General features: G+C 41.5%; 1 protein-coding gene across 1 annotated transcript in view; it reads right to left on the bottom strand.

Moving 5' to 3' along the window:
- LOC110529995 (MAGUK p55 subfamily member 7) overlaps positions 1 to 23685 on the bottom strand; it is a 47853-nt gene extending 24168 nt beyond the window's left edge. The window contains exons 1-10 of the mRNA XM_021612742.3: positions 20591 to 23685; positions 19836 to 19913; positions 15274 to 15354; positions 12517 to 12651; positions 5907 to 5988; positions 5474 to 5559; positions 3951 to 4031; positions 3387 to 3583; positions 2812 to 2876; positions 279 to 323 (exon numbers count right to left, since the gene is read on the bottom strand). Of these exons, the coding sequence (XP_021468417.3) occupies positions 279 to 323; positions 2812 to 2876; positions 3387 to 3583; positions 3951 to 4031; positions 5474 to 5559; positions 5907 to 5988; positions 12517 to 12651; positions 15274 to 15354; positions 19836 to 19913; positions 20591 to 20695 (955 nt within the window). The 5' untranslated portion in view covers positions 20696 to 23685. The remainder of the gene's footprint in view (positions 1 to 278; positions 324 to 2811; positions 2877 to 3386; positions 3584 to 3950; positions 4032 to 5473; positions 5560 to 5906; positions 5989 to 12516; positions 12652 to 15273; positions 15355 to 19835; positions 19914 to 20590) is intronic.
- Positions 23686 to 24704: the final 1019 nt, after the last annotated feature.

The raw sequence follows: 24704 nt of genomic DNA, 5'->3' as shown, positions 1-24704 counted from the left end.
TTGAATAATCTGGTTTGTAAATAGAGCTTTTTTTCAAACCAGAAACGGACTGACCATATGGCAGTTCGGGAAAATGCCAGATGGGCTGGTCCATCTTTAACCTGATGTGTCTTTCTAAAAACGGGCAGGTATGTTAGAAATGCCCGGGTCGATTTATGGTTCTAGTCCGTCGCAAGTTCAACCCCTGCTTGGTTTTTCATTCCGTGTCTGGATCTTATTGGTAGTAAGGTGATGATACATTTCCCTCATCCCTATCCCTGGAAAAGGTAACATCTCACCGATGTGGATTCCTGTAATAGCTCCATAGTCTGCATCCTCCACCACTGTAGAGAGAGGGAGAGAAAAGGATGGATCAAGGAACAGAACATAGTTTTAATTCCTAATCAAATCAGTACAGTACATTACTTTTTTATATTATTATTTTGAACAGAGGGTTTAAATAGTTTTTTTTACATTGTTCGATAGAACAATAAAGTGAAAGAAGACCAACTATGACAAGCAAGCAGTACCTTCCTCCTTTTCTGAGAAGCATGGATACAAAACAAGACAAGTGAATCATGGAGACAGTAGTTAGTTATGTCTCTACACAGATGAAGGAAGGAATACTTATAAAACAGTGGTTCATAAATAGGCCCATAAAGCAAGGGTTGGCATCAGGCAGTCCGCAGGCCAAAATCAGCCCACGAGTGATTTTTGGGGGGGGCCCAAAGTTTTTAGTAAAAAACATAATACAAATGTTTTGGGTAAAACAAAAAAAAGACTGTAAAATCACCAGGAATTCAGCTTAAAATGTGTTTAATTTAGGAAACCTATTCCCAAGTATTTCCACAAAATAAAAAAAGATGTGATCGTGTCTCAATCAAGCTATAACATTTTTATTTTCAAATACAATCTCATTTGGGCTTAGTTATGTTCAATTTGCGGTGATGAAATTATTATATTTACTTTCCCGGCACCCAACCATTCGCTCTGGCATTTTGAACCATTTAATTCATGCGTCTGAAGGTACAAACTCTGCCTACTCAGCTTGCCCGGAGAGCAAATCAAGTGCACCTATAGACCTAGCACTAACCAATCAGATTGCTTAGATCACAGTGTCAAAATAAATTGATAATGTGATTTACAAACGTCTTAAAACCTTGACTAGAGACAGACTGTCAAGGAATACAGCAAAAAGCTGCTGTTTTTGTGAGTGAGTTCATGTTTAAGTTTTTATTCACTGTCAACACTTTTTATTCAACACTTTTATAAGCCATGAAATGTGCTCCTCCACTCATGCTGCATCCAGCATTGCAGCTTCAATGAATGAGCAGCAAAGTGTATCGATAGGCTTGCATTATTATTATTAACGGCCATGTGTTTGTAATATCAAGTGTTATTTTACTTTCTCTGGTCAAATCAGTAACATACATTTGTGCAAGCGCCCGCATGCTTCCCATCCGAAACAGTTCGGAACAGTTCATGCGAACTATATTGTGATCACATGTTTGTTCGTTTTAGTCTTTGGCAAGGGATTTTTTTTGGTTGTTCGTGCACACAAAATATTTTCTCGAGGCAAGCCGAAGTTCAGGAGCTGAAGTCTACGCCCCTTCATCGGTCATTGGTCAACAGTAAGGATTCTTCAATTAAGTATTTGTTGTCATTCAACGATAGAAGACTTGTTTCCATACACATTTTCTCACTTGAGAAATACTGCACCAAACATCTTAGTTAGATGCATCAAAATTAATGACAGATTTCTTGAGTTATCTTAGAATAAGTCTGACTACTTTGAGGAAGTGTATACTGGCTATGGCATCTCAAGATGGACAAACAGTACTATTGCCACTTTTTTCAAGTGTAGCTCTTAAGGGAGTATGCAAGCTCATTTGTTCGGTTCGCCTAGCCACTTTCACTATTAATGGAGAGGAGAGAGCTGAGGGACGGTCCAACGGTGAGAGGCGGACCCTCTGATGCTCTCCCTCTCCGCTGAGACTGGCAATCAGATGCAGACACAATCAGTCCAGTAAAATAAAGAAAGCACATCATTTAAATGTATGCTTACTCAGCTTTGCCTCACAAGTAACACAACAAATGATGATCTACTTATTACCGGTGTGATCATATACCTCAAGTTTTGAAATATAATTTTTAAATGGTATAAGAAGAACAACATTGTCAGGGCAATTCAAGCATATCCAATATGCAGTGATAATGTACTGGGCATATAGCCTACTACAAACATCACTGCTACAGAACTGTTTTTAAGTCATGTTAAAAAAAAATCTGAGTGTCAGATCTCAGCCTTCTTTTTGACTCAGAAAGTGATCTCGGCTCAGAAAACTTTGGGCACCACTGCTCTAGATTAACTATTCAAGACCCATCAGTTGCTACCATTTGGGAAACACTGACGTAGTACATAGTGCTTGAGTATGTTAACTGATTAACTGAGCTACTCCTTGTGAAAATGTAATAAGTAATATGGTATTGCAGTATAGTATTTGAAAGTATTGTTTATTTAATCCAGATCTGGACCTGTATCCAAACAGAATAGAACATTGGTTGTAAGTGCTGAGAATACTCTTATGGTTAAAAATAAAAGCTATGTTTTAAAACAGGTTTTAACAGGATTCCTAGGACCTTTTCTGAGATGCTTTATGGATTGACCTTGGTGCGATCCTAAGGGATTCCCTTCCACATGTGGCATGTCCCTGACGTGTGACTTTCACCTTGACCTTCATGTATGACCTTAGACCTTCGGCCTTTGTCCTGGGAGAGTGTTAAATGACTGTTTATTCCCTGCAGGTGGGGGTTTATTGGAGAGATCATCACCTGTCACTTTGTTTGGGACTCTCTGAGGTTTAAATAAGGCTTTGGGCCGCTGGAGAGCGACTCTCCTAAAGGAAAGAAAGAGAGAACAGTTATGCCATTGTATAAGAGTACAATTTACCTGAGTGAACAATTTTGGTGCCATAATGGATCAGACTAGGAATAATGTTCCTCAAACCTCAATTTGTCTAGTTTCAATTTATCAAAGGGTTCAGAACTCCAGGTTGACCCCCTTTCACTGATTTTTATTTTATTTTTACTGTTGTTAAAACCTTTCTGGAGCATCATGCTCGACTGAAAATATACAAATTTAAAAGACCAAAGAAACTGGGGACTTTACTGTGTTCTCATCTTCTAATTGAACATTCATGTACTGTTCTCGTGTTTGAGATGTCATCTCAAAGTGATATAGACGTACAATAGCGGTTTGTTTTGCTGTCAAATAACTTTTCTCGAGTTAAGAAAATGGTTAAGATTGGAGTTGAGAAAACTACATAATAAGACAAACTAACACAAAGCTGATGTGAGGGTAGTTATGAATGTCTGTGCATAGATTGCCCATGGACATGGAGGCCCACCTCTCCTGAAGTTGCCTGGAGGGGATGAGTCCTGCTCGGGAGTTGCTGTCACCATGACGACAGGCTTGCCACCAGGTGTCGTCCTCCTGGTTAACGATCTGAAGGATGTCCCCCCTCTTGAAGCCCAGCCCTGCCTGTCTGCAGGGGATGGCAGGGTCCTCCTCGGGATTGTAGTCAAAGAGCGACCGTACAAATAACTGAGAACCACAACAAAAAACACAAGAGCTTTACTTCATACATTTTTTTACCAGATATGTGCAATGAAATATGTTCATTTACATGGTCAGCAATAATAGTATGGCACCCCTGGATCAAATTAGGGTTAGGTAGCCCTTTCACCTTGTCTCGGGCTCAGGTATTGGAACCAGCAATGTTTGGTTACTGGCCCAATGCTCTAACTGCAAGGCTACCTGCCACCAATGATTCAACAATAGCGTCTTGAACATCCTAGGAGAAAGTGCTGTGAAGGTGGTGTATGGGTTTCATTTTGCTATCTCATACTCAGATGCTGTTATTTGTCTGAAATGCCAAAGAACCAATATAAGCAGAGCACAATAGCTTTACCATAGTCTCATTGGCTGACAGCTCTTCCTTGATGCCAGGTACCGGTATCACTTTAAACGTCACCTCTCCCTGCGATTGAGCCTGGCACAAAGATAATCACAGAATGTAGACTTGACTGACACACAGACAGGTACACATTAGACCACACAAACACAGCAGGGATGTGTGATGCAAGCAAATACATACAATGATCCAAGCTTACAAGCAGCTAGCCTCTTAAATGTAAAGTTCCCATATTTGGGGACCCTATTTGATTTATTTTATTCAATTCAGTCTGGTGTGAGAACGGTAGCTCCCATCTGCAAAAGCAGGGTATCTGCGGAAAGCTGAGTATCTTGGCTATTGATCTGTGCCTTAAAATATTTGGTGTCTTACTACCATATATGGGCATATGAATGTATAAGGGCAAGCCAAGCCGCTGACTTCATTTCAAGATGGCTGCTACCTACATTCCGGTTAGCGTTGTAAAGCATAAACAAAATAAATACAGAATAGTTTGATTCACACCGAAAGCCGGGACTCCACAGATCATGAGGGTCTCATTTGTCTGCCTGTGACCTACTGTTATTGATCACAAGCCCTGAGAGTCCAAATGTTCATTTTACACAACGTTTTCACCAAACAGCAAATATCTTACAAGGTAAGCTTCAATTTGGTCTGTGTTGGAGCTACATGGGGGGTATGGTTGGTCAGAACAATTCTAGCCTATTGCCAATGTTATCTGATGATGTATGACTTCATGTCAAAATCGAATGTCCACTGAGTGACTATATTTTTGCGCATGAAAATTTTGATGAAAACACTTGGATATCTCCTGTATGTCCCCCGACATCACCACAATGTTTGAGAGAGGTTGGTGTTGTAGAAATTTTGTTTTTATAGTGAACAATAACTTTTAGGCACATCCATTGTGCAAAAACAGTGCAATTATCACATGCAGACACTTTGGAGCGGTTGAAAGGACACTTGAATGTACCCCATATACCCCATTACACCACCACAATGTTTGAGTGAGGTTGATATGGTAGAAATTGTGTTTTTATACTGAACAAATAGCATTTAGTGGCTGTAAATGTGTAATAGCACTGGAATTAATAACACTGACACCACTTAAACATCTGCCCGTTTCTATCAATCCCAGTTTTTTTCTGATATTGTTCACATGTTGTGGAAGCCATCTGATGTATTTCCAGCTCTGGGCATCAATAATTCACTTATAGCTTGTCAATGAAAGATTACTTTTAAAAAAAACTGTTATTTTGTGTGTGCATGATCTTGTGTATTCTGAACTATGTAACTCTTATCTATCTTCTGATCATTTCCTCAAAATCTCCGAGATGTCTTCTTTCCAAATATACCAAGTTTGGGCATGTCAGAATCATGTATTACACATGAATAGCAGTTACTTTTGGGTATGTCTATTTAGGCGGAAATCTACATTTTGACATTACATCTAAGCTAGACACTAGCCTCACTTGGCCAGACTTACAGACTTAAAACAGACCACACACACACACTCACACCATAATAGGAATGATTTCCTCCGGTGTCTTATCCTCCATTTGGACTCCATTGACTTCCCTTAGCTCATCGCCCTCATGAATCAGACCTGCAAAATATCTTTGATTAAAGAGCACTAAATTCTCTGAAACGTTTTCTAAATTTATGATTACACTGCTATTACATGGTGTATATGTAAAGGACATCACTCTGCTTGCTTAGTACCATTTCCTCCTGATTCGGCCCATACCTGGCAAGAACTCGGGACCTCTGACTTGCAAGCACACGTGACCACCCTCCTGAAGTGTCTTACCAATTGGCGCCACTCAAAAAGCTAGCTATTTGCTGCCGCAAGTGGGGACACTTCAGGCTGGGGAGTAAGCTTCACACATCCCAATGTAATATAGTATCGATATAATTTAATTGTTCATCAATTCATTTTTTAATTATTTTTACCACTTCTGTCTGCAGCACCCCCTCTCATGATCCTTGCTACAACTATAGCTCCAGTGGATTCATCTCTCTTTATGGTGGCCCCCTGAAAGAGAGAGAGAGAAAACAGCTGGATAAACAAAAGGGAGCATGAAGAAAAAAAGGAGGGATGAGAAAGTGAGTGAGGGCCAAAAAGATAGACGGATGGTACAACAAGGTCTTCAATGATGTTAATAACAGAGAAAACAATCATGTCTGCTCACCGTTTGCTGCTCCCAATTAGCAATTTTCTAATAAAGCCATGAACATTGATGCTGTTACCCCAGGCCTTAAATGTCACTTAATTTGCAACTGTAATTTGGACATAATCACATAACTGGAGAGGTTATCAGACTTCTTTTTTTTTTTACCAGATGTTATCAATGGGAGGAAAAACACATTGGAAACACAGCATTTCATGCCATTGCCAACAACCAGGTCACGTCAAGATGGAGAACTTTGCATTACGGCTCAGACAAATGGCGGCATATTGCATCAATAAAACAGATCCCGAAACATCCATACGTGTAAGTTTGGTATAACGGTATGTTTTCTATTATTGGCCGGAAATACCAACCAACCACGATTGTTCACACACACACACACACAGAGAGAGAGACCCACACACAACAATGCTCAAACTCTGCAATGTGTCACTATAGATATATGGCAGCAAAGATATGGAAGAATTGACTCTCCAAAGCTTAAGTATGGAAAGACTTTGCAGCCCCCAAGTTTATCTGTAACCCTGTTCCTTATGCTGTCTTTCCAACTTGAGGCTTTTGTCCTGGTTACACCTTTACATGTGTGGCTTCCATGGACTAGGTTGTGTGACTACAATTTACCTTAGCACCCAGAAACTTTCAGCTACTTAGGCTATAAATAGACTACAATAGACAATAGGAATATTCTTAAAAGCTATTTTCTACTTTAACCCTCAGCAAATGTCCCATATTGTTGCCGCATGAGCCAACCTGGCCTCAGGGCAATTCGTATGATTTGGTTTGCTTATTTGACCCCTTTTATATGTAGACAAAACCTGCAATCTTTACCATACAAACTTCTTTATACCGCCTTTTCTTTATATCTGAAAGGTGTAGGGGGTAAGAGTCGCGGTACAGTAAAACACGCCAAGGGACGTAGACATGATTGCAGTATATTCTTGAAAGCGATAATCGAGAAGTAGCATTGGCACACACTAGGCTCTTATGCGCTGCGACTCCGACGTCCTGACGCACAATGATCACTTGGGTGTACCATTCCTGCCCATGTTTCCAACCCCTCCCACCCTCCTCAGTGCCGGTTACACACAGGGATGTGTATAAGGGGGTATACTGGCAAGAAAGTGGTAAAAATGGGACTGTTTGAAACGGGGTCATATAAACATTGGCAGATTTTTTTTACAGGTAACATACTGTGAATTCTGTCTGAAATACTGTAGGTATTTGTGTCCTTCCATTAAGTATGATATGATAGGTTACTTTAGATAACATTACGAATGGACTAGCGGTCATACAATAGCATACGAATGGACTAGCGGTCGTACAATAGCATACAAATTGGAGACGTATAGATGGGTGCAACAAAACCGATGCATGCGCAACTTTGAGGCAAAAAAACTGTCAACTCCAAAGGATTATTGACAACGTGAACTATATTTCGTCGCCAAAGATTTATTGAAAACATATATACATTTACACAATAAGCACTTGAATTGGAGACCAGGCTGCTTGTTGCTTCAAATCAAATCAAAGTGTATTTGTAACGTGCGCCAAATACAACATTTACAGTGAAATGCTTACTTACAGGCTCTAACCAATAGTGCAAAAACAGGTATTAGGTGAACAATAGGTAAGTAAAGACATAAAACAACAGTAAAAAGACAGGCTATATACAGTAGTGAGGCTATATACAGTAGCGAGGCTACATACAGACACTGGTTAGTCAGACTGATTGAGGTAGTATGTATATGGTAGATATGGTTAAAGTGACTATGCATATATGATGAACAGAGAGCAGCAGTAGCGTAAAAGAGGGGTGGCAGGTGGTGGGTGGCGGGACACAATGCAGATATTCCGGTTAGCCAATGTGCGGGAGCACTGGTTGGTCAGCCCAATTGAGGTAGTATGTATTGTTAAAGTGACTATGCATATACAGTGCCTTGCGAAAGTATTCGGCCCCCTTGAACTTTGCGACCTTTTGCCACATTTCAGGCTTCAAACATAAAGATATAAAACTGCATTTTTTTTGTGAACAATCAACAACAAGTGGGACACAATCATGAAGTGGAACGACATTTATTGGATATTTCAAACTTTTTTAACAAATCAAAAACTGAAAAATTGGGCGTGCAAAATTATTCAGCCCCTTTACTTTCAGTGCAGCAAACTCTCTCCAGAAGTTCAGTGAGGATCTCTGAATGATCCAATGTTGACCTAAATGACTAATGATGATAAATACAATCCACCTGTGTGTAATCAAGTCTCCGTATAAATGCACCTGCACTGTGATAGTCTCAGAGGTCCGTTAAAAGTGCAGAGAGCATCATGAAGAACAAGGAACACACCAGGCAGGTCCGAGATACTGTTGTGAAGAAGTTTAAAGCCGGATTTGGATACAAAAATATTTCCCAAGCTTTAAACATCCCAAGGAGCACTGTGCAAGCGATAATATTGAAATGGAAGGAGTATCAGACCACTGCAAATCTACCAAGACCTGGCCGTCCCTCTAAACTTTCAGCTCATACAAGGAGAAGATTGATCAGAGATGCAGCCAAGAGGCCCATGATCACTCTGGATGAACTGCAGAGATCTACAGCTGAGGTGGGAGACTCTGTCCATAGGACAACAATCAGTCTTATATTGCACAAATCTGGCCTTTATGGAAGAGTGGCAAGAAGAAAGCCATTTCTTAAAGATATCCATAAAAAGTGATGTTTAAAGTTTGCCACAAGCCACCTGGGAGACACACCAAACATGTGGAAGAAGGTGCTCTGGTCAGATGAAACCAAAATTGAACTTTTTGGCAACAATGCAAAACGTTATGTTTGGCGTAAAAGCAACACAGCTGAACACACCATCCCCACTGTCAAACATGATGGTGGCAGCATCATGGTTTGGGCCTGCTTTTCTTCAGCAGGGACAGGGAAGATGGTTAAAATTCATGGGAAGATGGATGCAGCCAAATACAGGACCATTCTGGAAGAAAACCTGATGTAGTCTGCAAAAGACCTGAGACTGGGACAGAGATTTGTCTTCCAACAAGACAATGATCCAAAACATAAAGCAAAATCTACAATGGAATGGTTCAAAAATAAACATATCCAGGTGTTAGAATGGCCAAGTCAAAGTCCAAAACTGAATCCAATCGAGAATCTGTGGAAAGAATTGAAAACTGCTGTTCACAAATGCTCTCCATCCAACCTCACTGAGCTCGAGCTGTTTTGCAAGGAGGAATGGGAAAAAATGTCAGTCTCTCGATGTGCAAAACTGATAGAGACATACCCCAAGCGACTTACAGCTGTAATCGCAGCAAAAGGTGGTGCTACAAAGTATTAACTTAAGGGGGCTGAATAATTTTGCACGCCCAATTTTTCAGTTTTTTATTTGTTAAAAAAGTTTGAAATATCCAATAAATGTCGTTCCACTTCATGATTGTGTCCCACTTGTTGTTGATTCTTCACAAAAAAATACAGTTTTATATCTTTATGTTTGAAGCCTGAAATGTGGCAAAAGGTCGCAAAGTTCAAGGGGGCCGAATACTTTCGCAAGGCACTGTATGATAAACAAAGAGTAGCAGCAGCATGAAAAAGAGGGGTTGGGGGGGGGGGGGGGGTACCGCTTGCCATGCGGTAGTAGAGAGAACAGTCTATGACTGGGGTGGCTGGGGTCTACACCGCCCGGTGTAGAGGTCCTGGATGGCAGGCAGCATAGTGGGCCACACGCACTACCCTCTGTTGTGCCTTGCGGTCAGAGGCCGAGTAATTGCCGTACCAGGCAGTGATGCAACCAGTCAGGATGCTCTTGATGTTGCAGCTGTAGAACCTTTTGAGGATCTCAGGACCCATGCCAAATCTTTTTAGTTTCCTGAGGGGGAATAGCTTTGTCGTGCCCTCTTCACGACTGTCTTGGTGTGTTTGGACCATTCTAGTTTGTTGTTGATGTGGACACCAAGGAATTTGAAGCTCTCAACCTGCTCCACTGCAGCCCCGTTGAGGAGAATGGGGGCGTGCTCGGTCCATTTCCTGTAGTCCACAATCATCTCCTTAGTCTTGGTTATGTTGAGGGATAGGTTGTTATCCTGGCACCACCCGGCCAGGTCTCTGACCTCCTCCCTATAGGCTGTTTCATCGTTGTCGGTGATCAGGCCTACCACTGTTGTGTCGTCTGCAAACTCAATGATGGTGTTGGAGTCGTGCCTGGCCATGCAGTTGTGGGTGAACAGGGAGTACAGGAGGGGAGTGAGCACGCACCCTTGGGGAGCTCCAGTGTTGAGGATCAGCGTGGCAGATGTGTTGTTACCTACCCTTACCACCTGGGGGCGGCCCGTCAGGAAGTCCAGGATCCAGTTGCAGAGGGAGGTGTTTAGTCCCAGGATCCTTACCTAAGTGATGAGCTTGAACGCTGAGCAGTGAATAGCATTCTCACATGAGTGTTCCTTTTGTTCAGGTGAGAAAGAGCAGTGTGGAGTGCAATAGAGATGGCATCATCTGTGGATCTGTTTGGGCCGAATGCAAATTGGAGTGGGTCTAGGGTTTCTGGGTTAATGGTGTTGATGTGAGCCATTACCAACCTTTCAAAGCACTTCATGGCTATGGACATGGGGTCCATAGACTACAGACTACGGGTCTGTAGTCATTTAGGCAGGTTGCCTTTGTGTTCTTGGGCACAACGACTATGGTGGTCTGCTTGAAACATGTTGGTTGCTTGCTGTTTGGGGTTTTAGGCTGGGTTTCTGTACAGCACTTTGAGATATCAGCTGATGTTCGAAGGGCTATATAAATCAATTTGATTACAGGCTTAAATCAGGGACATGTTGAAAATGTCAGTGATGACACCTGCCAGTTGGTCAGCACATGCCCGGAGCACACGTCCTGGTAATCCGTCTAGCCCCGCAGCCTTGTGTATGTTGACCTGTTTTAAAGTCTTTCTCAGGTCGGCTTCGGAGAGCGTGATCACACAGTCGTCCAGAACAGCTGATGCTCTCATGCATGCCTCAGTGTTGCTTACCTCAAAGCGTGCATAGAAGTGGTTTAGCTCGTCTGGTAGGCTTGTGTCACTGGGCAGCTCGCGGCTGTGCTTCCCTTTGTAGTCTGTAATAGTTTGCAAGCCCTGCCACATAAGAAGAGCGTCGGCGCCTGTGTAGTATGATTCGATCTTAGCCCTGTATTGACGCTTTGCCTGTTTGATGGTTCGTCGCAGGGCATAGCAGGATTTCTTGTAAGCTTCCGGGTTAGAGTCCCGCACCTTGAAAGCGGCAGCTTTACCCTTTAGCTCAGTGTGAATGTTGCCTGTAATCCATGGCTTCTGGTTGGGGTATGTGCGTACAGTCACTGTTGGGACAACGTCCTCGATGCACTTATTGATTAAGCCAGTGACTGATGTGGTGTACTCCTCAATGCCATCGGAAGAATCCCGGAACATGTTCCAGTCTATGTTAGCAAAACAGTCCTGTAGTTTGGCATCTGTTCATCTGACCACTTTTTTTATAGACCGAGTCACTGGTGTTTCCTGCTAATTTTTGCTTGTAAGCAGGAATCATGAGGATAGAGTTGTGTTCAGATTTACCAAATGGAGGGTGAGGGAGAGCTTTGTTCGCGTCTCTGTGTGGAGTACAGGTGATCTAGATTTATTTTCCCTCTGGTTGCACATTTAACATGTTGATAAAAATTTGGTAAGTTTTCCTTCATTAAAGTCTCTGGCCACTAGGAGCGCCGCCTCTGGGTGAGCGGTTTCCCGTTTGCTTATACAGCTGACTGAGTGCGGTCTTAGTGCCAACATCTTAGTGCCAGCATCTGTCTGTGGTGGTAAATAAACAGCCACAAAAAGTATAGCTAGAAACTCTCTAGGCAAGTAGATTGTGCAATTTATCACAATATACTCTACTTTAGGCGAGCAAAATCTAGAGACTTCCTTAGATTTTGTGCACCAGCTGTTGCTTACAAATATGCATAGACCCCCCCCCCCCCCCGTGCAGCGTATATCCCGCTAGCTGTTAGCATTTGTGGCTAATGTTAGCAGATAATGTAGTGAGAATTCACGTATCGGTTAGGAGAATAAGGAAGGTTAGAAAACGGTTAGGTCAAATCATACAGTTGTCCCCGACAAGATTCAAACACGCAAACTTTGTGTTGCCAGACAGTCACATTATACTCGACTGTCATCCTTATAATGACAATCCATCATTATAATCTTCACTCATCATCCCTGACCATCATCCTTTTATTTAATTTGTAACGTAATACATTTTTTTATACATCATACTAAATGGAGGTGCACAAATATCCAACGTATGGCACTGATTTCAGGCTGCATGAGTACAATCCTAACTAGAGATCTCAATTAAGGATTCTTCCCTACGACCATGATCCACTCACCAGTGGCTCCTGGCTTTTGAACAGGCTTATAATCTTCACAGAGTCCTCATCCTCTTCTTCAATGTTATCAGGTAGGGGTGGCAGCTCAGGGTCATAACCTTTCTGTGCTACTATGTCGTGAACAGAGAGAAGGCCCTGGACAGAGAACGTTAGAAAACAGCAAGAGTAGCTTTTCATATACAGCGAGGTCTGAATTGATTGACACCCTTGATAAAGATGAGCAAAAAGAACTGTATAAAATAAAAAAGTCAAATATTGAGCTATAATGCATGTTAAAAAAATTGTGAATTCATATTATTTTATACTAATACAGTTGCTCAGATAAATAGATTTTGTTTAACAAGTAATATTTGTATTTCTCAAAAATGTAGGGGTCAAAATGATTGACACCCTTGTTTTCAATACCTCACCATGCGAGGTTAACGGCACTGAGCCTTTTTCTATAATGCATTCTTATTTCGAAGTCAAACCCACCACTGGTGTGCATCTATTTTCATGTCATCTGACCAAAGCACCGGTTGGGCGCCGAAGACGTGGATGTCGATTAAAGCAGCCCTCTTCACCTCTCTGATTCAGAAGGGGTTGGGTTAAATGCGGAACAAACATTTCAGTTGAATGCATTCAGTTGTACAACTGACGAGGTATCCCTCTTTACCTTTCCCTTTATAATCCAAGTGCCAATGCCGTTTAGCAAACTTCAGGCGTTTACATTTGTTGGATGGCATGAAAATAGAGCTCTTTAGTCACGCACACCAGTGGTGGATTTTGTGTGGAAATGAGAATGCATGAGCAGAAAAGAGCCCCATATCTACTGTAAAATATGGTGATGGATCTTTGATGTTATTGGGCTATTTCACTTCCACTGTTCCTGGGGCCCTTGTTAAGGTCAACGGCATCAATGGCTAGAACTTTACATAGTATCAAGACATTTTAGCCAAAAATCTGGTTGCTTCTGCCAGACGGCTGAAACCTGTCCGCAAGTGAATCTTCCAGTAAGACAATAACCCTAAGCACACATCAATTATTTGAATGATTTATTTTATACTTTTCATTTTTGCACATCTTTGTCAAGGGTGTCAATCATTTTGCACCCTGTGTCTATTAGTGGCGGTCGGTCCAGGTAGGAAGAAAATAATACACCTATCTATCTATCTATCTATCTATCCCTCTGTCTGTCTCTTTGTGATACGTCTGTCCATAGTGATGAAAATAAAAAAGGCCAATACAATACTGGTCAGCTCATAACAGGTTTTATAAAAACAACATCCAGTAACGTTAACAGTAACAAGCATACGTGTGAGCCACCAAGTGAGAGCCAGGAACAAACAGGTCGTTAAAGCTATCCAAATAAATCTGCAGTGAAATCCGGTTGTCCCAAATGACACCTTTTGCCCTATATAGTGCACTACTTTTGATCAGGGCCCATAGGGAGTAGGGTGCTATTTGGGACGCATTCCTGGGCTGCCAACAAGCCCTCGTTAATAAAGGAGCTCCACTGCAGCCCTGGAAAACCAGGCACTCTGCTTTTTAATTAGACTGAACAGTTCCAGAATATTAGTGCTTCTGAGATACTGTCAATAGGATTGAATAGAAGCACATGCATTAAAGGGCAATATGGGATTCAAACAGGTTGTTATTTTTCAATAATCAATTGTTATATATATAATTAAGTCCAAAAATCGCTGCATCAATCCTAGATTGCCCCCTTATTCGCTCAGTTTCTTTCTCTGCCCGATGCAGACTGGCTGCAGTTGTAATGACAAAAATGAGCATGATTGGTTATGTTACCTTTGCTGCTAATGATGCTAATTTGAAGATGTTAATAGCTGTGTGTAAAGGGAAGATGAAGGGAGGGGGAAACAAAACTACATTTCACACCTGGATACATTTTTTGCAAACTAAATGGGCTGTGTTAGTAGTAATTATAGGCTATACTGCAACAGCACCTGTTGATTAGTCAGCAGAGGTTGTGTGTGCGTGTGTGGGTGGGTGGGTGTGTGTGTCCATGCTTGTGTTTACATGCATGCAATAACATTGGCAGGAGGAACAGATTACTTTAAGGCCAGGCACCACAGACTAAAATTACATATTTTGCATCTACTTTTTCTTTCTATTTTGCACCATTAAAATGTGTATTTTCAAAAAGTAAAAATGTTTTAAATACTTTTGTTAGTTTATCATATTAAATCAAAATGTCATGACTTGTAACCACTTAAATGGACATACATCCATCATTTCAAAGCTTGCTATATTGAATCACACATAATTTAAAAGCTAATTTTCATGTCAACTCATTTTTCTCAGCCTCAGAAGAATCTACATTCCCCACAATTTGTGTGGTTATCATAATACTTAAAAAAAAATGACAGATAGAAAGTTTAAAAAAGTAGGCCTATTTATCCACAATCGGCTATGTGTAAGTTCAGTCCTGGAGTGTCTTGACAACATGAAACACAAATTTAGGCTGACTTCATCTAGTGTCCAGAAAAAGGTATTTGCGTAATATGCAAATACCGTATATACAGATATCACCAAATACAACATTTCAGAAGAATTGCAATCCCCAAAATGATTATATTTGTGTCCACATTCTGGTAAAAGTTGATTTTGAAATGATTAAGGTGGGAAAAAATACCTTATTAGGGTGTGGTGCCTGGCCTTAATGTGTGTCTCTAAAAGAAACGGAATGAGGCGTGTGTTTGACTGATTGAGACGGTCTGACATTATTTACTTTCATATCCTTTATGGGAGACTCACCTTGATGTGCGGGTTGGAGAGCAGGCTGATCAACTCTGAACATTCAGCACTAGCCACTTGAGTCCACAGCTCCTCAGCCAACTATGACACACAGACACACGCACACAGTATGCAGCCTCTGATATAACAATGAGGATGGCGTGTTGTGGTTAGATGTTTAGGGGGATACTGTTGTAACTTATTGCTTCAAGACAGCTGCAATGTTTCCCCATAGATGCATCCAAGGCAGATAAGAACAGCCTCCGGGGGGGGGTGTATCTAGAACCTAAAAGGGTTCTTCGGCTGTCCCCATAGGATAACCCTTTGAAGAACCCTTTTTGGCTCCAGGTAGAAACCGTTTAGGTTCCAAGTAGAACCCTTTTGAGTTCCATGTTGAACCCTTTACACAGAGGGTTCTACCTGGAACCAAAAAGGGTTCTACCTGGAACCAAAAAGGGTTCTCCTATAGCAGTGGTTCCTAAACTTTTTATAGTCCCGTACCCCTTCAAACATTCAACCTCCAGCTGCGTACCCCCTCTAGCACCAGGGTCAGCGCACTCTCAAATGTTGTTTTTTGCCATCATTGCCATCATTGTCCTCATTGTAAGCCTGCTATATGATACATTTATTAAACATAAGAATGAGTGTGAGTTTGTCACTTCCCACGAGCCGGGTTGTGACAAAGAGCTCTTATAGGACCAGGGCACAAATAATAATAATATAAATAATTTTGCTCGTTATTCAGCCATCGTTCATATAAAAGCTTATTTGTTCATAAAAAATGGTGAATAACTCACCACAGGTTAATGATAAGGGTGTGCTTGAAAGGATGCACATAACTCTACAATGTCGGGTTGTATTGGAAAGAGCCTCAATCATTTTCCACACACAGTCTGTGCCTATACTTAGATGTCATGCTAGTGAGGGCCGAGAACCCACTCCCACACAGGTACATGGTTGCAAAGGGCATCAGTGTCTAAACAGCGCGATTTTCCAAGGCAAGAAACTCTGAGCGCAGCCCTATCCAGAAATCTGGCAGTGCTTCTGATTAAATAACATTTTTACAGAATCGCTTGTTGCAATTTCGATGAGGCTCTCTTGATCAGTGGATCAAGTGGAATGGAGGCAGGGCATGAAAGGGATAACGAATCCAAATGTTTGTGTCGTCCATTTCAGCAAAGTACCTGAGTAATTGCGCACCCAGCTCACTCAGGTGCTTCGCTATATCACTTGACATGTCCGTTAGCTTGTGTTCAGTTGCACACAAAAAAAATCATACAATGATGGAAAGACCTGTGTGTTGTCCTTGTTAATGCAGACAGAAAAGAGCACCAACGTCTTAATCATAGCCTCAATTTTGTCCCGCACATTGAATATAGTTGCGGAGAGTCCATGTAATCCTAGATTCAGAACATTCAGGTGAGAAAAAACATCACGAGATAGGCCAGTCTTGTGAGAAACTCTTCATCATGCAAGCGGTCAGACAAGTGAAAATGGTCAGTAAAGAAAACTAAGCTAGACTCTTATTATTTTTTTTTAAACGTGTCAATACTTTGCCCCTTGATAACCAGCACTTCTGTACGTTGTAAAAGCGTTACATGATTGCTGCCCATAATGATTGCTGCCGTATAGTGCAGAAAATACGAGAATGCAGGGGCCTTGCTTTAACAAAGCTAACCATTTAGTTAACCATTTTCACTGTTGTGTCCAAAACATCTTTCAAGCTGTCAGGCATCCCCTTGGCAGCAAGAGCCCCTCGGTGGATGCTGCAGTGTACCCAAGTGGCATCGGGAGCAACTGCTTGCACGCGCGTTACCACTCCACTATGTCTCCCTGTCATGGCTTTTGCGCCATCTGTACAGATACCAACACATCTTGACCAGGAAAGTCCATTTGATGTCACAAAGCTGTCCAGTACTATATAAATATCCTCTCATGTCCTGGTTTCTAGTGGTTTTCAACAGAGGATGTCTTCCTTAGTTGACCCCCCATAAACGTAACGGACATATACCAGGAGCTGTGCCAGGCCCACCATGTCTGTTGACTCATCCAGCTGTAACGCATAGAATTCACTTGCTTGTATGCGAAGCAGTAATTGTTTCATGTCATGTCATTGATGCATCGTGAAACAGTGTTGTTTGATGAAGACATTGTCTGTATAGTTTTTTGGGCCTTTTCCCCCAGCATTGTCCCAGCCATATTCTCAGCCGCAGGAACAATTAAGTCCTCCACAATAGTATGGGGCTTGCCTGTCCTAGCCACTCAGTATCTCACGATAGACGCTTCTAGCCCCTTCTTATTAAATGGTAACGGTTGCTTTCATACATGTCTTACTACTCGAAAGTCATCTTAATTCTCGCTCAAAAAACTCCTTTGGCTTATTTTTGAAATTGTCATGTTTCGTTTCTAAATGTCTGTGCATGAGTGAAGGTTTCCCGCGAGAGAGTAACGGTTAATGTGATTGGATGTTCATTATTTGACATTGTGTTATTTCACTGAACACTAGGTGGTTTAATTTTATTTTTGGCAGTGAAACGAGGCAGTTCAGGTGAGGAGAAAAACCCAAATGTATAGCCAATCACCCAAATGTATAGCCAGTTAGAAAATATAAATGTACTGTTTGAAAATGTGAAGAATTTTTTTTTTTTTCCAAATGTGATTTTCCAAATCACATTTTTAAGTTGGCATAGCCCTGAAGGCATTGCGCGTATCCCAGTTAGGGAATGCCTGTCCTATAGGGACAACCGAAGAACCCTTTGGGTTTGGAACCCTTTTCTAAGAATGTGCTTCAAGATGTAATGTGCACGCACACACACCAAATAATCCATAAATCTGCCTGAAGGTCATTACTTTCCGCTGTGAGCAAACAGAAGCCATTTTGAAGAAAAACAGCTCTTTGGTTTGGCCCCTTCAGTAGACATTGATGATTTAAACCAGGCCTGGAGTGGCTTTCAGACAGGACCTTGAGTAAGGGGACTGGGAGGTGGAACAAGGACAGGGCATAAGGAAAGAGGAAAAGGGGCTATTGGAACTAAAGTTAAATTAAATGAGGAGTCACTGACCGCAACTATATCTTTTCCACCGGTTTACTGAACTCTGCATGTTAGACACAAGTAAGGATGCCCACATTGGACATACTACAGAACAGTGGGGTAGGGGAGTGAGATAAGGAGAGGTACTTAAAGGGGAGGGGTAAAGTAGAGAATTATGGGAGAGTGGGAAATCTCAGTGTCACTTTATAGAGTTGACATTAATGGTAGTTCTCAAGGCTGAAACATTCCACTTGGGGTGAAATTATTTTAACACCTTAATGCTGAAAACTGTCCCATGATGTCACTCTGTATAAAGGAGATAAAATAATATTACTGTAAAACAAGGCTTTGCCTCAGTTGCATAGTCCATGGATGTCATGAATAATATTCCCTTTACTATTACAAAGTGTGATTGTTGACCAAAAAAAGACAGTTTAATTTGAATCTATACAAAACACTAACGTCAAAGTGCCAGAACAATACACAGAAAAAAACACAAAATTCATAACTACAATATAGTGTCAGCCCCTTTGTTCTGAAAAGGGCTCCAGGACAGGAAATAAACTGCTCAGGGATGTTACCATGAGGCCATTGGTGATTTTAAGAGTTCAATGGTTGTATTGGGAGAAAACTGAGGATGGATCAACAACATTGTCATAACTCCACAATGACAGAGTGAAAATACAAATCTACAGAATAAAAAAATATTCCAAAACATGCATCTTTTATGATACAAGGCATTAAAGTAATACTGCAAGAAAATGCTAAATTAATGAATAAATAAATGAATGAATGCTAAACCTTATGTTTGGGGAAAATGCAGCACAACACGTCACTGAGTAACTGCCTCCTTTTTTTCAAGCATGGTGGCGGCTGCATCATGGTATGGGTATGCTTTACATCGGCAAATACCGGCGAGGTTTTCAGGATAAAAAGAAACGGGACGGAGCTAAGCACAGGCAAAATCCTAGAGGAAAACCTGCTTTACACCAGAGATTGGGAGAGGGATTTACCATTCAGCAGGACAATAACCTACAACTCAAGGCCAAATCTACACTGGAATGGCTTACCAAGAAGACAGTGAATGTTCCTGAGTGGCCAAATTACAGTTTTGAACTAAATCTGCTTGAAAATCTATGGCAAGAAATGAACATTTCTGTCTAGCCATGATCCCCAACATCTTGGCAGATATTGCACAATCCAGGTGACCTACCCAAGAAGACTTACTGTATTTGATGCCAAAAGGTGTCTAACATGTATTGACTCCAGGAGCTGAATACGTATGCCACAACTATGTTTTAGTAATTGCTTTGTTATTAACCTTAAATACAATTTGACATTGCAGAGTTTGTGTAGTTGACAATTAAATCAATGTTAAAATCACACTTTGTAACACAACAAAATGTGAAGAAATCCAAGGGGTCTGAATACTTTAGCAAGGCACTGTATGTAGGGACACTTGTGCAAAATATCTCTTCCTTTATCTATATTTATATCCAGCCATCCATTCATCCATCCATCCTAAGGATGAGTGCAAAGAGAAAGACTTACGTTACAGGCCAGACTCTTTGCGTTATCCCGGACCGGGACAGGATTCCTTGATCCAAACCGCCTCAACCTCGCATGGATCTGAGAAAGAGAACGAGTCAGGCTATGACACTGGGGGTTACTATTACAGTGCATCACCGGTGATGTACATCTGTTGTATTCATTAGTGCACACCACAGCCAAACGTTCTGAGGAAACAAGGCGACTATAATTTGGCCACTCAGGAACATTCACTAGGCGGCTTCCACCCGATTACGTAACCCTGCACCTTAGAGGCTGCTGCCCCATATACATAGACTTGAAATCACTGGCCACTTGAATGGCACACTAGTCACTTTAATCATGTTTACATACTGCTTTACTCATCTCATTTGTATATACTGTATTCTAGTCTATGCCACTCTGACATTGCTCATCCTAATTTTTATCATCCTTAATTCCATTATTTTACTTTTAGGTTGTGTGCATTGTTAGATATTACTGCACTGTTGGAATTAGAGACAAACACATTTTGCTACACCCGCAATAACATCTGCATGTGTATGTGACAAATAAAATTTGATTTTGAAAAGTTCAGGTAGTCCCTCCCTGTTTCGGACTGTTTGCTTCCGGTTAGTTCCTAGTGAATACTACCCAGTACATTTCCATAGCTACACACTATGACATACTGTAATTGTACATGATAAACTCTCAGATATCATTACTATAACAGAACTGTAGCATTGCCATTACATCACAGTAGTTAAAGCCAGTTTCACCTTGACCAGTAGATGGAATCTCCTTTCCATGATCATGCTTTTAAGAAATGTAAAGTCCTCATTTCTGTCCATTATAGATTTCATCCCAGAGATCACCAAGGACATCAGTTCAAACACACCTGAAGTAGAGGAGAAAGGAGTTAACAAACATGTGCACGCACACACAGACTGTACCAATCAAAAGTTGACACACCAACTCATTCAAGGTTTTTATTTTTTACATTGTAGAATAATAGTGAAGACATCAAAACTATGAAATAACACATATGGAATCATACAGTAACCAAAAAAGTTAAACAAATCAAAATATATGTAATATTTTAGATTATTCAAAGTAGCCACCCTTTGCCTTGATGCCAGCTTTGCACACTCTTGGCATTCTCTCAACCAGCTTCATGAGGAATGCTTTTTCAACAGCCTTGAAGGAGTTCCCACATATGCTGAGCACTTGTTGGCTGCTTTTCCTTCACTCTGTGATCCAACTCATCCCAAACCATCTGAAATGGGTTGAGGTCAGGTGATTGTGAAGGCCAGGTCATCTGACGCAGCACTCCATCACGCTCTTTCTTTGTCAAACTCATTCCAACGCCCGCCCAGTCAGCAGAGAAATAACTGTGGCAACCTTGGACCTCTCGGTGGTGGGAGCTCCCATCTTGTACGTAAAGGAGCACTGAAGTAGAAAGCCCCAGCATTTAGATGGGGTGCCATCATATTTATCCGGGACGAACAAGCAGGCGTCGCCGACCTGAGCGGGTTGCTGAATGGGCTGTTGTGCTGACACTACAACCAGTCGACCCAGTGTGTTCTTTGCGATGTTGCACACTGCGAAGAAACTCTTCCATAGCTGTCCCCAGTTGTACTAGCTGGTCATGGTGTTGACTTAGGTTTCCCTGCTCGTCGACCGTCTGGGAGATGTTCTGTTTTCCTGCTGCTTATGTTGTGAGTCAGTATTCTGTAACGGAGATGCTGCGAGTCGAGAAGCAGGTGCAGGGGAAACGTTTAATAAAACAACAAACCGAGACAACGTAACAGTAGCGTCTAAGCATAAACACAGAAACAATACTGACTGCGGAAAGAACCAAAAGGGAGTGAGATACAGTATAGGGGAGGTAATCAGGAATGTGATGGAGTCCAGGTGAGTATCATGATGACGTGCAGGTGCGTGTAATGATTGATGCCAGGTGTGGGTAATGATGAATCCAGGACCAATGGTTAGTATACCGGCGACGTCGATCGCCGGAGGGGAGTAGACGTGATACACACACACAGACGCAGTCCACCTACTCCTCTCCCTCCATTTACAAGAGGGTCATAAATTGCCAGTCAGAGGGCAAAGTCAGGGGTCATGTGGGATGAGTCAGAGGTGTCAAAGGTCAAGGGTGTGGTGAAAACATCAAATAGGGGAGCCCATATAAGGTATTCCCAAACAGACTCTCCCACATCTACATTTCAGTATGCCCAAATAGTCTTCAATGTCTTCCTTTCCTTTATTCCATTTCCTTCACAAACACTGATCTGGCCTGACTTTTTGGGAGAATACTCATAATGTGCAGGTCGCTCCATCAGACAAACACACACCTTCAAACTTACCTCCTGGTCCAAAAGAAAGACTCAGCATACTCCTTGTCTGTGGAAACCCATATCGAAAAGAATCATGATTTTTTTTGTTGAAGTAATCTAATAAGGATCTGGTATGTTTTTCCTTATATCTCAGTTGTGTATGTGTATATATTTGTGTTATCCCTATACACTGAATTGCCCTACAGAGCATTCAGAAAGTATTCAGACCCCTTGACTTTTTCCACATATTGTTACGTTACAGCCTTCTTATGAAATTATGTAATAGTTTGTTTTACCTTAATCAATCTACACCTAATACCCCATAATGAGAAAGCAAACACAAAATTTGTTTAAAACTGAAATATCACATTTTCATAAGTATTCAGGCCCTTTACTCAGTACTTTGTTGAAGCACCTTTGGCAGTGATCACAGCCTCAAGTCTTCCTGGGTATGACACTACAAGCTTGGCACACCTGTATTTGGGGGGGTTTCTCCCATTCTGCTCTGCAGATCCTCTCAAGCTCTGTCAGGTTGATGGGGAACGTCGCTGCACAGCTATTTTCAGCTTTCTCCAGAGATGCTCGATCGGGTTCAAGTCCGGGCTCTGGCTGGGCCACTTAAGGACATTCAGAGACTTGTATTGTCTAGGCTGTGTGCTTAGGGTCGTTGTCCTGTTGGAAGATGAACCTTCACCCCAGTCTGAGGTACTGTGTGCTCTGGAGCAGGTTTTTCCATTAAGGATCTCTCTGTACTTTGCTCCGTTCATATTTCCTTCGATCCTGACTAGTGTCCCAGTCCCTGCTGCTGCTATCCTCACAGCATTTTGCTGCCACCCCCGTGCTTCATTGTAGGGATGGTGACAGGTCTCCTCCAGAAGTGTATCTTGGTATTCAGGCTGGCCACTCTACCATAAAGGCCTGATTGGTGGAATGCTGCAGAGATGGTTGTCCTTCTGGAAGGTTCTCCGATCTCCACAGAGGAACTAGAGAGCCCTGTCAGAGTGACCACAGGGTTCTTGGTCACCTCCCTGACCAAGGTCCTTTTCCCCCGATTGCTCAGTTTGGCCAGGCGGCCAGCTCTAGGAAGGGTCTTGGTGGTTTCAAACATCTTCCATTTAGGAATTATGTAGGCCACTGTGTTCTTAGAGACCTTCAATGCTGCAGAAATTCTTTGGCACCCTTCCCCAGATCTGTGCCTCGTCACAATCCTGTCTCGGAGCTCTACGGACAATTCCTTCGACCTCATGTCTTGGTTTTCACTCTGACATGCACTGTCAATTGTGGGAACCTATATAGACAGGCCTTCCAAATGATATCCAATAAATTGAATTTACCACAGGTGGACTCCAATCAAGTTGTAGAAACATCTCAATGATGATCAATGGAAACAGGATGCACCTGAGCTCAATTTTGAGTCTCATAGCAAAGGCTCTGAAAACTTATGTAAATATTTTTTTTTTTTTTTTTTTAGTTTGCAAAAATGTATAGAAACCTGTTTTGGCTTTGTCATTTTAGAGTATTGTGTGTAAAAAAAAGTTTTTAATAAGGCTGTAATGTAACAAAATGTGGCAAAAGTTTAGGGGTCTGAATTCTTTCCGAATGCACTGTATATGTTTAGGGCTAAATTAAATATATTCTTACTGAAGAAATATGAAAACCATATGCGCAACCATGGTAGCAATTGAAAGGGAACGGTTTGGAGACAATGGGAAAAAATATTAGACCAAAGGTGAGTACACAGCAGTTCACCTGACAAGACTGAATCCAAACATTACACTGTTGATTTATGTACATTTTATATTTACTGTACTTTGACGTATTTGTTGATAACGAAATCTGAAAAATATACTCTGCATACATTCAGTAACATGATGACTATTCCTGGAAAATGAGGGGTAGTCAAAACATATATATATATATTTTACAAGGGTTTGAGTAAGAGGACTAACTGGTGTCTCCAAGTGGCCACAGATCTCTGCAAAATACGACATTACAGTGTTAGGCTTTCACAAGGCAATTCAGAGAAACAGATCATAATTGGGGATCGCATAGAAATGAGTCATGAGTGCATTCAAGTGTGTGTGCTGCAGCAAATTTTCGACACAATAAACAAACATATGCTCATTCTGTTCAGAACAACCTATATGACGACATGTAATCTTGTAACTGTACATCAAACATAGTGTCAGAAATGTTGACACTGTATATGACACAAGTTTTATGATTTGGAAATGTGAAGAGCATATTTGGACTCATGGGTGTTTGGCTTTCTTTTATGACATCCAAGCGGTATTTATTATAATCCTCCGCATATTATCTTTCAAAATATATTGAGCCATCTTAATTTACAGCATTTCCCTCACTCAGACAACAAAACATTTGCAAAAGTTGCCTTATTACCGGGAGGGATCGGGGCAACTTCTTGTCGCTCAGTGCTCAAGTTCAGATCAGCTGTCAGTCAAAACCCACACAGTGCTGTGAAGCGCAGAGCCAGGGCTCTGACGTCATGTATAGTATACTGTACAGCCACTACATAGGAGCTTATAAGTGCCCA

Source organism: Oncorhynchus mykiss, chromosome 8 (assembly GCF_057628025.1).
Source record: "Oncorhynchus mykiss isolate SJ-2025 chromosome 8, ASM5762802v1, whole genome shotgun sequence".
NCBI classification, from domain to species: domain Eukaryota; kingdom Metazoa; phylum Chordata; class Actinopteri; order Salmoniformes; family Salmonidae; genus Oncorhynchus; species Oncorhynchus mykiss.
The sequence above is the reverse complement of the archived record's forward strand: the minus strand, read 5'-3'. Positions and strand labels throughout refer to the sequence as shown.